We start from the raw sequence: 12,938 nt of genomic DNA, 5'->3' as shown, positions 1-12,938 counted from the left end.
CGAATGTGAAAATATTTTTTTGACACCCACCTACTTAGGGAGAAATGATCATCATAATAAAATAAGAGAAATAAGAGCTCAAACTGAAAGATTTAGGTGTTCCTTTTTCCCACATGCCATTCGAGAGTGGAATGGTAGAGAAGTAGTATGGAAATGGTTCAATGAACCCTGTGCCAGGCACTTAAGTTTGAATTGCAGAGTAACCATGTAGATGTAGATGTAGACCATGTAGATGTAGATTCCCCTTTGCATGCAGATAAACATTTGAATATGTATGACTAACACTTTCAGTGAAGTATCAAATGGTATCTGTTCACAAAAATTTGTCTTGTGAACCAAAGTAAAAATCCCACCCAATGTCCTTCCAAGATCAATTCAAATTTTATAACAGACTTTGTAATGACTGAGACTAAGAGAGTACCAGAGTGAGATTTTCACTCTGCAGCAGAGTGTGCGCTGATATGAAACTTCCTGGCAGATTAAAACTGTGTGACCGACCGAGACTCGAACTCGGGACCTTTGCCTTTCGCAGGCAAGTGCTCTACCATCTGAGCTACCGAAGCACGACTCACGACCGGTCCTCACAGCTTTATTTCTGCCAGTATCTCGTCTCCTACCTTCCAAACTTTACAGAAGCTCTCCTGCGAACCTTGCAGAACTAGCACTCCTGAAAGAAAGGATATTGCAGGGACATGGCTTAGCCACAGCCTGGGGGATGTTTCCAGAATGAGATTTTCACTCTGCAGCGGAGTGTGCGCTGATATGAAACTTCCTGGCAGATTAAAACTGTGTGCCCGACTGAGACTCGAACTCGGGACCTTTTCCTTTCGCGGGCAAGTGCTCTACCATCTGAACTACCGAAGCACGACTCACACCCGGTCCTCACAGCTTTACTTCTGCCAGTATCTTGTCTACTACCTTCCAAACATCCCCCAGGCTGTGGCTAAGCCATGTCTCCGCAGTATCCTTTCTTCCAGGAGTGCTAGTTCTGCAAGGTTGTGTTGTATTTGACACAAAATTACTGTGTTTATTGAAACACTCCAGAATGATAGATTTCTTGTTCGTATTAAGCCCTGTTAATTCAATAGCTGCTACTGCACAGTCTTTGTCTTTACTTACTATACCCCAATGTCATAAATGCGTGATCCTCCAGTCTATGAAATAGTCCTGCATTAGGGGCTGTCGTTCCTAGAAAAACAACACTATGAGTTGGATTTCTGTGTCTCTATGCCAGTGTGCAATGACAAAACTATTGTGCAGTTTAAAGATTAGAGTACAATATCAGATTACTATATTTTATTTTGTACTGATAATTTGTTTTTTCATAAGGATTGTTTGTGAAATGTTCCATGTTAGTTTTTCCAATAGTTTGTGGTTCATAGGAGAAGGTTGTGGTAACAATATACTTACAGTATAACAGAGGAGCTCTAATATAGAATAAAATGGGTTTCCTTGTGATAACTTTAATAGTTTGTAATATGTGGTGCTAGCTGTGCTATCTCAACACTAAATTCCTTTTTTACCTTTCTAGGTCTGATGACAATTCCAGCCATATGAATGCCAGTGCTACAAATGAGAATGTGACATTCAGAGAGAAGAAAGATTATTCTCATCTAGGCTTTACATATTTAGGGGATAGGTCTCCAGTAGAAACAACAACAGAATTGTGATTTGCAAAATTACTGAAAAAGAATACTGTTTTGTCCCCAGCTGATAGCTCAAAAATATTGCCATTTCTCTTTGTTGTTCATTAACTACTGCCTTTCAGGCCATAGGGAAGAATGACAGTGCATCTTAAGAGAAAATGATATTCATTTTCAGTTTACTGTTGATACCTCGTGCACATTTTTGCGCAAAATCTGTGCAAAAGACTGACTGTAACATTTTTAATGTTGGATGTGTGCTGTGGTCTGTTTGACAATGATCAATGCTCAAATACTCAGAGATTGGACTGTGTGAATGCTGCAGCTGTAAAATATAAGCAACGATAACAAATCAACATCAGACAGTTTAATACCAAGATGCCCCCATAAAGCAAAACATTCTTGGTACAGAGAGAAAATTTTTTTATCTAGAAGGTATACAGTGAAAGTTAATGAATACACTCTAGCAGAATGTTACATTACTTTAATGTGTGAAATATTATGAAGTGTGTTGAACTTTTTATGCTTCATACAACTGTATGCTTCAATATATTGAATGGAAAAATCTTGCAAGCAGTTACCAGTTTTTGGTGCCAGTGCTGCAGTGGTAGATGTACTTAATATTGCATACACTTTTTATCTGGCAAGCACATCAAAGATTTTATGCAACAAAGAAACCACCAGTGTGTAAATTTTATTTGCATTTTCACTTTGTAGAGTGCTGAAATAGTAAAAATTGAGCATCTTTGTATCACTGAAATTTTATAAAATCATAGTTGCAGCATTTTTTCTGATGAGTGTGCCAACTGTTTTGTACTGAGTCTTATACAAATATATGTACAGTGTTTGCTATATAAATGTTATTTGCTGTCATTGGCAGTGTTGTGTATATAATTATAAATGTATAGGTGAGAAACAGCTCATAAGTCTTCCAAGCTTTGCAAAATAAGTTACTTGTATTATAGATCTGAATCATTGCTCATTATCCATTGTTTTCATGGTTGTTAATTTATGGAAATGAAAGCTGTATGTGAACCGTTAGAAAGAAATGTGTGAAGGGATCACTGTGGTTACCACCACCTGTGTACCTTGAAATATTTTGTGAGAAGTATGTACGTTTGTGTAATAAGAGGATAGATGTGACTTTTGAAGTGAAGTGTGCCGTTGTGAAAGAAATCATTTGACATATGAGATTTTCATGCAAATAATTATATATTTTTTCAAGAAAATATTTGTATAAGGAGTAAGCAATGTAAATATACAGAAAACTTACATGTTGATGTTAATGTAACAAATTTTATTTATTTATTGTTTATTTTTTTCAAAATTATAATTTGTGCATAGATGTGATATGAAATAGAATTTTTGTACTTAAATGCAAATGAAATATTTAATCTCACTTGTATCATCTTTTCATCATGTGATACATTTCAGATTTTAAACTGATGTGCAGAAAACATTCCTTTTTCCTGGTACCCTGTTAATATTTTTACTGACTAAATATTATTTTTAATAAAATGTTGTTCAGTTTTTGACTTAAATTTTATTGCTGCTCTAAAGATAAGGTGTACTAATGAACCTACACAGAGAAAGTCATGGAGGTTCTAGATATTGGATCATATTGTCTCTGTCTTGCTGAATGGTTATGTATGCTGTCCACAAATGCAACTGATGTTTTAACAAATAATGAAAAATACTTTCAGGAAATGATGGCAACAGTGTGGTCTCCTGGAAATACTTATGGAATAAAAAACAATGTATCACAAACAAAAGTAATACACCATTAACTATTTCTTGTCTTATCATCCTCAATTGTGTTTAATTCCATGTTGATAATAATTTCTGTGAAACTGTCTAATCACAAACAAATAAAACAATTTTTCTTGCCATTGATGGTTCGCCTTTATTATTTGCAAGGCATCTTCGGCCACCTGGAATATATATGTATTTGTGTTTAATCTATTTTGCTTTACGTTTTGGGCATTGTTTACTGAGGTAATAAACAGTTCTGATAGTTTCAGCTTATCTGTGTCATAGTGATAGTATAAATTTCTCCTTATAAATTTCTACAAAATTGTACAAATTGTAAGTAGAAATTTATATTACCATTACATCACTGATAAGCATAAAGTGCCAGAAATGTTTATAACCTCAGTATATCGAAAATGTAAAGTGAAACCCAAATGTGTATAGAGAGTGATTAAAAAAAACACTTACAAACTGACATAGCACATTGGGCATACAACAAGGATCAATAATCACATAGGAATCTGGGATTGCAAAGGCCATCTGGGGCTACCAAATGGTGTGGTTATTTAGTCACTTGCTGCAAATGAATACCCACTGCAGATGATAAAAATTTGCATTAGGAGACACAGATATGTGTAGCATGTGTGTTCACATCTGCCTCCGTATGAAGGTTTGTGTACATTCATCACATCCTCGAGTGAGAATGCAGCCTTATTAATGAAGAGGATACTCACTGTGAAGCTTCAGTCTGCCACGGATTCCTGCAGAGACCACTGCAGAAATCCTGTGCACTTATTGTAGAACCCCAGTTGAAATGCCTGCACGCATTAGAAATGAAATGGATGTGTTCTCTGGTCATGTACAATGTGACAGACAAAGGGGTGGGGGATGTCAGTGGTGCAGGATACAGCTCATGTACTTGTTCACGGAATATGCTGCACCCTTTTGAGATTGCTTTCTTCCACCAAAATTGTCCGTGCTGTTCATTGCTGACCATCATCCAGCTTGTCGACACGAAATAAGCTGGTTTCATACAGTTGGTGTTGCAGGGTGGCAAATAATATGTGGCACATCACCTTTCTATTGGGATATTTCTCACAATACAATGGCATGCCTTCTCATCTGTTGTAGCTGGTTACACCTTAAGTCAAATGCATCTCAGCCATTTTGTGGTACATGTAGCTAGCCATGTTACTTCCAAAGCTTCCATGGTGTGAATGGTGTTGGTCTCCAAGTGCTCTGCCTGTTTTTGGATAGCAATGCCCACTTGTGATCGTAGTGCCCCCTTGTGGTTTTGCGACCCCTAGTTCCTATGTGATTATCGATCCTTGTTGCATGACTGATGTGCGTGCCAGTCTGTAAATGTTTTTTTTAATCATCCTGTATATCCCAAGCCATTGAAGATACCTTGCAAATAACAAAGGCAAAACACATATGGCAAGAAAAAAAATTTTTAATTAAATTGTGATGAGATAGTTTTAAACTGATAATTATCAATATAAAAGTAATACCAATGTGAGGAGGAAAATGATGAATGAAGAAAAACTTAAGAGATGTTCAAGAATATAAATTTTTTTGTGAAGTAGAGGATAGAATAAAAGAAGATATGGAAAAGAAGCAAAATCATGAATAGAAAAAGTCAAGTTGCTGCTCATGAAGAATAGGAGGATATTTTGCAACAATGAAGACAGCCTCACATAACGTAATGTGCAGCTATATGGGTTGTCCTTCCTCACTTCTCTGCTAAGTATCTTCCAGTCTGTGAGTTACTCTGGCCCTGTTACGAGACACCTGGCGATGCTGAAATAATACTAAGACAATTATTGTAATGGAGGGTCACCACTACACTCGATCACTGAGAAAATTGTGAAAAAAGAACAGCCTTCATGCTTAAGTGTTAATTGTAAAGCCACACTTTATTTGGCTGGATAGCTTGATAAGCATGCTGTTGAGCACAATAAAATATCATTTATCAATACTTACTAACTGTATTTTATTCGAATAAGACCACTGCACATTTAAATACCGTATAAATAATTAAACAGGTGGGATCTTACTATTATAGCCAAATGTGCGATGGAGGGTCTGCTACGGTGTCACAATGGAAGGCAGCAGAGGGCGAGATGGGATAGCATGCTGTTGAAGGCCAAAGAAACAATTTGCTGTCAAAATTAATAATAAATGCCCAATTTTGCACGGAAACAACCGGTGACCAGTGAGACACCGTCCGCATCCAGCCGGCATGCTGCAACACGTACGTACCCGGCTTGGCTGATGCTGGTGCTGGTGCTCAGTGTGTGGCAAGTGACCCCATCGAATAAGTCATGCCTCGAACACCTGGAATTAGGGGCACACAAAGGCAGTCGGATACGTCACTGTGGAAGTCAGCCCCGTGATAAATGACTGCATCGTAGAGGCCTTCTGTGTGGAGGCACGCGTGTTGTGTCAGTGGCAGGCAGCTGCAGTGCTTGGGTTATAGCTCACTGCCCTCTGGACAGGAGTCTCGACTTGCTGCTGGAACAAACACAGATGTTCTACTGCATGTTTCACAAAGCCTGGTAGGAGGGCTTAGTTCGAGAAGCTGGTACCGTGGGAGAGATCTGAACTTGTGACTGCTGCTGGCTGTTCTGTGTTGTCCCCTCGTCTGGTGTAGCTGTCACACCCTGGTGGAACTGCTGGGCTGCTTTTTTGTTCTTTTTTTTTTTTTTTTTGTTTATTTTATGGATGCTCATTGATGAGGTTATCAGTACCCTTAAACAAATTAAAAGAAATGAATATGGATAAAATGGCGAAAATTGTTGTCACACAGTGATGAGGAAACCTATAAAATGACACTTGCTCACTCACGCACACCTCACTTGTATTGACCCAGATAAGCACTCTATCTCACACACCTTAAGACAATGGAGAAAGGGTGAAAGGTGCTATACCTGGGATTATAACAGAAATAAAATGACAGAGGAGATAAAAGGTAGATACAAGGAAATGTGACTGGCTGACCACTTACAAAAAAAACTTGTTAACACATTAAGAAAAGCAACCTAATATTTTAGGAAACAAATTGGACAAATCATGAAACATTGAAACTCTCACCACTTTCATTTGAACATTACTTAAAATAGGGGGCAGATCTGTCAGAAAATCTCCTGTTGTCTGCTAGAGACTGTCATGACCACTAAACAGTATTAAGCACAGAATCCTGTCCAAAACTCCTTATTTGTTGATTATTTTGCAGTTGGTGGGGCTCTTCCTCTAATAGTGTTGGAACTTACAGTGAAGAGTTTGGAAGAGTAGGTTGCGAAGACTGGTTTTACATTTTCTGCGGGGAATTTTGTGTGTTCATTTTAATTATTCTCATTGTATTTTTAATTCTCCCGACCTGTGTCTATTGGATGCAATTCGTCCTTTTAAAGTCTCTGTGATGTTGCTGGACAAAATTTTTTCTGTCGTGGGTACCACACCTCATCAACCTGAAGACAAAGACCCCCTAGTATCTTGAAGTGTCTTAGCCACATGTCCGATGGAGCAGATAGGATGTTTCCGTCACAGTTTTATAGTGCCTTTGTGTGATCACAACTGGATTATGGGCACACAATGTAGGGTCAGCAAAGCCTTCTTACCTGAAAAGAATTGATGCTATATGCAATGAAGGCATCAGGCTGGCCACATGTGCTTACAGGACCATCAGTACAGGAGAGATTGGACTCCTTCTACTGTTTTTCATACAATTTTTCCACCATTCTAAATGAGCACCAAAACTATATAGCTTTATTCACTGATAGATCTAAACGGGGGGACTCCATTGGTTACTCCGCTGTCTTCTCAGTTTGTGTCCTCATGATCTGGTTGCCTCCAGATTTCCCTGTATTCAATTTTGAATTATCTGTGATCCTGAGGATGCTGGAGTAATGAGATGTGCCATGCCTGCTAAATCCCTCATCTGTTTTGACTCCCGAGTGCCCTTCAGTCTCTGCACTGCTTGTATCGAGCCAAGAAACTAGTCCAGGATATCCAGGACACCCTTCTCCACTTATAAAGGCTGAGGAAGGATGTGTCTTTCTGCTGGGTGGCAGAGAACATGGGTATTGTGGGAAGCAAAAGGGTAGATGAAGCAGTTGAGGACATATGTTGTGATCCTCAGTTAGTTCTGTGTGCCATCCCCCAGCATGCTATCATGTTGCTGTTGATGTACAGAGGAAGATGAGTGGCTGGAAGTCACAGACAATAAGCTCTATTTAGTAAAGCCCATAATGCATCCAGAATGTTCCTCCTTCCAGCCATGCAGACGATACGAGGTTCTCCTTACTCATCTGCGCATTAGACACGTGGCTTCTTACTCCAGTGAGAGGACCCACCAATGTGTGGTGCTAGTGGTATACAGAGCAGTGTGTGCCATGTTTTATTATACCGTTTTATTTTCCATCCAGCAGACAGCAGGAGATTTTCTGACAGCTCTGCCACCCTATTTCAGATGAATGTAGTGAGAGTTTTAATGTTTCACTGCCTTGGGAAACGCCATTGTTCTGCAAGAAACTCCTGAATCCACACTGAGATTGGCCAAACTCTACTATCTGAACCAGATGATGGTCAACCGCGCACTCGAGGGTTATTCTGACACAGCTCGTTAAGACAATGCTCCAATAACTATTGGGACACACGAGGTCCTTCTCTGGTTTGAAGAGGAGGGTCAAAGTTGCCTCCCACCGTGAGTCAAGGAACTGGCATGTCAACCATACCAAATTAAATCACCATAAAGAGGATCTCCTTGGACACTGCAAATATTGCAGCATGCTGTACCAGATTTGATGAGTGTTAGACAGCACCAAATTTGACTCCCACATGGAGAATGGGCTGTTGTAGCACTCAGAATTGTTGGATCTGAAGACCAACTTTCCACCCTCTACAATCGTATGGTAGCAGCACCACCCTAGATAGTGGCTACCATTGGCAGTAGTCATTGCATTGCTCTGGCATCATCTGAGCAATGTCTCTGGGCATTGTTTGGAGACACCCCTGTTTCAACAGTGCTGCTATAGGTAACCAGCTGCCTTTACCGGAAATCCTTCTAATGGCTTCCCATAGTATTGCAGATCAAGTGGAATGGCTGATGAAGTCCAGGAATACTTGCCACGACCTCCTCTTGATCTCCGTGTTAATACTTCAAGCCGTGGCCCTTGCCGATCTGAAGTCTGTGAGATTTTCTGCCGTTTGGTGGCTGCAGAGCTGCACACCTGATCCAGATTACTGAACGGCACTCAGCCAACCACCAAGGGACAGGTTGCCTCCTAAGATGACCTGAGTACTTTGGCAAGGTGAAGTCAGCAGCATCGAAGATCAGCCGTGTGACGTGGTACACCCACTCTTGGGCACTGTTGCAGCATTCAAATACACTCAGTTGGTGGAACAACATCCAGTTTGCTCCAGAAATTATCCATCATGGCTGCATCCTTTCAGGGAGAGCTCCATCCAGTAGATGAATGCAGAGTGGGAAGTGGTCACTGGAAAGAAGGTCATCAGTGACTTCCCACTGAAGTCCGCAAGGACTGGAGAGCAGAAAGAGAGATCGATGGCTGAGAATGACCCAGTAGCAACACAGAAATGAGTAGCAGTGCCTGTATTGAGGATGTACTGTTTGTGAGACGTCATGAGGCTCTCCAAAACTCAACCCCAAGGGCTAGTCGATATCAAGCCCACAATACATGATGTGCATTGAAGTCTACAAGTATGAGAAATTGTCAGGGGAGTTGTTCTATAAGATCTGTTAAAGCTCAGAGTTTACTGCATATTGCAGAGGTAAATATAGTGAGCGAACAGTGGTCCTCCGACACACATATTAACTTCAACCCCAACCGCTTGCAGGTCAATAGCTAGGGGAAGAGCAGAAGAGTGGTGTGCATTATTGACAAACACAGTGGTTCATCCCTTGTTCCTTTCCTCAGCACTTGTGATAGAGCATGTAGCCATGTAGTACAGGGTCATCAGACACTTTAAAATGTGTTTCCTGCTAACACAAATATAAGGGGTGATCCTGTGCTAAGCCTTTCGGCTCCTCCACATGTTTTTGAAACCATTAATGTTCCACTGTATTATGGGAGCCATTATCAAGGGGCTGCACATTCACTCTGTCTCTCCGCTGGGGACGGGAGCCTACAGTGGGTGGAGGCTCTATCTAGAGGTGAGACGAGTGGCCTAAGTCGACATCAAGGTCGATCAGATCTGAGGACTAGTCACAAAGATGTCAGAGAGAGTGGTGATGATGTCATCAGATTGCTGACTTCCGGTCTCCATCAGCAGCTGATTCTCTGCCTTTGATATTGATCTTTTTGCCTGTGGAGGCTGTGGAGCTACAACCACAGAAATGGTAGTTGCAGCAATGGATGGGGGACCAGACTGAACCTTCGGAGGATCAGGGAGCTCTGCAACATTGGCTACCATGTCATTTTCTGATGTTCTTGGAGAAAGTATAGGCTTCAAAGTAACTGCAACAGCACTAAAGCGTTGACAAATGTAGGTACAAGGGGTGGCATTTGCAACCTCCAATTGCAAAGCAGCATAGGCCTTCTGGACTGGCTCTTTAACAACAGTATCAAAGGAGGTAGGGAATTTGGGGGGCTGTATGACCCTATAGATCTTTTTGGCCTCACCATAAAGCATGCGCTTCATTGTTTTAATTATCCTTTCTTCAAGGAGGACACTACAGTTCCTACTCCAGAAAGGGTGTTCCCCAGAGCAATTAACACATGTTGGAGGAGATAAACAATAGAGTGGCCTAACCACATTTGTCACAAGTGGCTTTTCTCTTACACCCAAAACAGTGCATTGACTGGGAAAATAAGGCTGCATTATTAGGGTAAGAGAACCTGCCTTGATGTGCTCTGGAAGTTTTATGCTGTTGAAAGTCAGTATAAATGAGTCTGATTTCACCCATCATCAACACTTTTCATTATGTTTTGCACTTCAACAATGCCTTCTTGTGTTCACTCACCTTTTAGTTCTTCTCTGGTAATGTCAACCAAATCCCTGCAAATCGCAACACCTTAGCTGTGGTTCAGTTTGGTGTGCAGTTCAGTTTGTATTGCATATTCCCTTATGCATCTAGGTTTTTGGAGGTTAGTTGCTTGGTGGGGGAAGTTCTCTCTTAACAGTGTCGTATTACACAAGCGCTTGACTGATTTTAAAGAGTCACAGATTCCCTCTAAATCCTTTAATTCCTGAATCAGGAGGACTGGCTATATGAGCCCCTCTTGTTTGATTGGGTTTTAGTACCTATCAGTGCCCCACCCTTTCCACTGGGAGGAAGAGGAGAGAATTTTGAGGGCTCCACCTTGATACCATGTGCAACTAGGGAAATAGGTACTCTGTTCCATTTGAAAATAGATGGAGGGGAAAAGTGACTATCTATATGCCTCCATATGGGCCCTAATCTTTTGTATCTTACCTTCATTGTCCTTACGCACAATGTGTGTTGGTGGCAGTGGAATCATTCACCAGTCCGTTTCAAATGATGGTTCTCTAAAGTTCCCCAATAGTGTTCCTTGAAAAGAAAATCACCTTTCCTCCAGGTATTCTGATTTGAGTTCCTGAAGCATCTCTGTAACACTAGTGTGATATTTGAAACTACTGTTAACAAATCTAGCAGCCTGCCTCTGATTTGCTTCAATGTCCTCCTTTGATCTGACCAGATACAGATCCCAAAAACTTTGAGCATATACAAGAATAGGTATCACCAACATCCATTGGACCACACTTTCATAAAATTCTCCCAATAAACTGAAGTCAATCATTTGCTTTCCCTACCACAGTCCTCAAATGCTTGTTCCAGTTCCTATTGCTTTGCAAAATTATGCCCAGATATTTAAATGACACGACTGTGTCAAGCAGTACACTACTAAATGCTGTATCCGAATATTACAGGTTGTTTTTCCTACTCATCCACATTAACTTATATTGTCCCACATTTAGAACTAGTTGCCGTTAATCACACAAGATAGAAATTTTATATAAGTTATCTTGTATCTTGCTACAGTCTCAAGTTTAAAAACTTACAGTACGCCACAGTATCATCAGCAAACAACTGTAGATTGCTGCCCACCATGTCTGCCAAATAATTTATGTATATAGAGAACAACAGTAGTCCTATCACAGTTCCCTGGAATGCTCGTGACATTATCCTTGTCTCTGATAAACTGTCCACTGTGAAGGAGAACATACCGGATTCTATTACATATAAAATGTCTGTGAACTTATTCCATATGCTCATACTTTCATTAATCACCTGCAATGGGGCACCATGTCAAATGCTTTCTGGAAATGTAGAAATATGAAATTTGCCTGTTGCCTTTCATTCATAATTCACAGTACATCACGTGAGAAAAAGGTAGGCTGCATTTTGCAAGTGTGATGCTTTCTAAAACTGTGATGATTTGTGGGCATAACCTTCTTATATTCAAACTAAGAATATGTTCAAGCATTCTCCAGGAAACTAAAGTTAGGGATATTAGTCTGTAATTTTACAGATCCGCTCTTTTAGGCTTCTTACATACAGAAGTCACCTGTGCTTTTTACCATTCACTTTGGACTTCGTGCTGAGTGAAAGAGTTGCAATTAATCCAAGCTAGGTAAGGTGTCAATACCTTTGAGTACTACAGAACGAGATTTTCACTCTGCAGCGGAGTGTGCACTGATATGAAACTTCCCGGCAGATTAAAACTGTGTGCCCGACCGAGACTCGAACTCGGGTCCTTTGCCTCTCGTGGGCAAGTGCTCTACCAACTGAGCTACCGAAGCACGACTCATGCCCAGTACTCACAGCTTTACTTCTGCCAGTACCTCGTCTCCTACCTTCCAAACTTTACAGAAGCTCTCCTGCGAACCTTGCAGAACTAGCACTCCTGAAAGAAAGGATATTGCAGGGACATGGCTTAGCCACAGCCTGGGGGATGTTTCCAGAATGAGATTTTCACTCTGCAGTGGAGTGTGCGCTGATATGAAACTTCCTGGTAGATTAAAACTGTGTGCCCGACCGAGACTCGCAGAAGTAAAGCTGTGAGTACCGGGTGTGAGTCGTGCTTCGGTAGCTCAGTTGGTAGAGCACTTGCCCGTGAAAGGCAAAGGTCCCGAGTTCGAGTCTCGGTCGGGCACACAGTTTTAATCTGCCAGGAAGTTTCACCTTTGAGTACTCTTTGTAAAACCAAATTGGGATTCTATCCAGTCCTAGTGACTTATCTGCTTTCAAATCTTTCAGTTTTTTCTCTACGTCAGGAATGCTTATTAATATGTTGTCTATACAGGAGTGTGTCCAATGGACAAATGGCGGTATGTTTGTATGATTCTCCTGCGCGAATGGTTTCTTAAATGCGAAATTCAAAACTTCGGCCTTCATTTTGCTATCTTCAACTGCCACACAATTAATAAATAAGTGATTGAATGGGTACCTTAGACCCCCTTAGCAAATTTATATACACTCCTGGAAATTGAAATAAGAACACCGTGAATTCATTGTCCCAGGAAGGGGAAACTTTATTGACACATTCCTGGGGTCAGATA

The 12,938-nt window shown here is 40.7% G+C and overlaps 1 protein-coding gene and 1 non-coding gene across 2 annotated transcripts in view; both read left to right on the top strand.

Annotated features, from left to right (window-relative positions):
• LOC126416112 (cadherin-99C) overlaps positions 1-5,374 on the top strand; it is a 627,926-nt gene extending 622,552 nt beyond the window's left edge. Inside the window, exon 29 of the mRNA XM_050083623.1 lies at positions 1,532-5,374. Coding sequence (XP_049939580.1) covers positions 1,532-1,670 — 139 coding nt within the window. The 3' untranslated portion in view covers positions 1,671-5,374. The remainder of the gene's footprint in view (positions 1-1,531) is intronic.
• A 7,084-nt stretch (positions 5,375-12,458) lies between these two features.
• Positions 12,459-12,533, top strand: Trnas-uga (transfer RNA serine (anticodon UGA)). The gene has a single exon. It is a non-coding gene; the product is annotated as a tRNA-Ser (tRNA).
• Positions 12,534-12,938: the final 405 nt, after the last annotated feature.

Source organism: Schistocerca serialis, chromosome 8 (assembly GCF_023864345.2).
Source record: "Schistocerca serialis cubense isolate TAMUIC-IGC-003099 chromosome 8, iqSchSeri2.2, whole genome shotgun sequence".
NCBI lineage: Eukaryota > Metazoa > Arthropoda > Insecta > Orthoptera > Acrididae > Schistocerca > Schistocerca serialis.
This window is presented reverse-complemented; position numbering and strand designations above follow the sequence as displayed.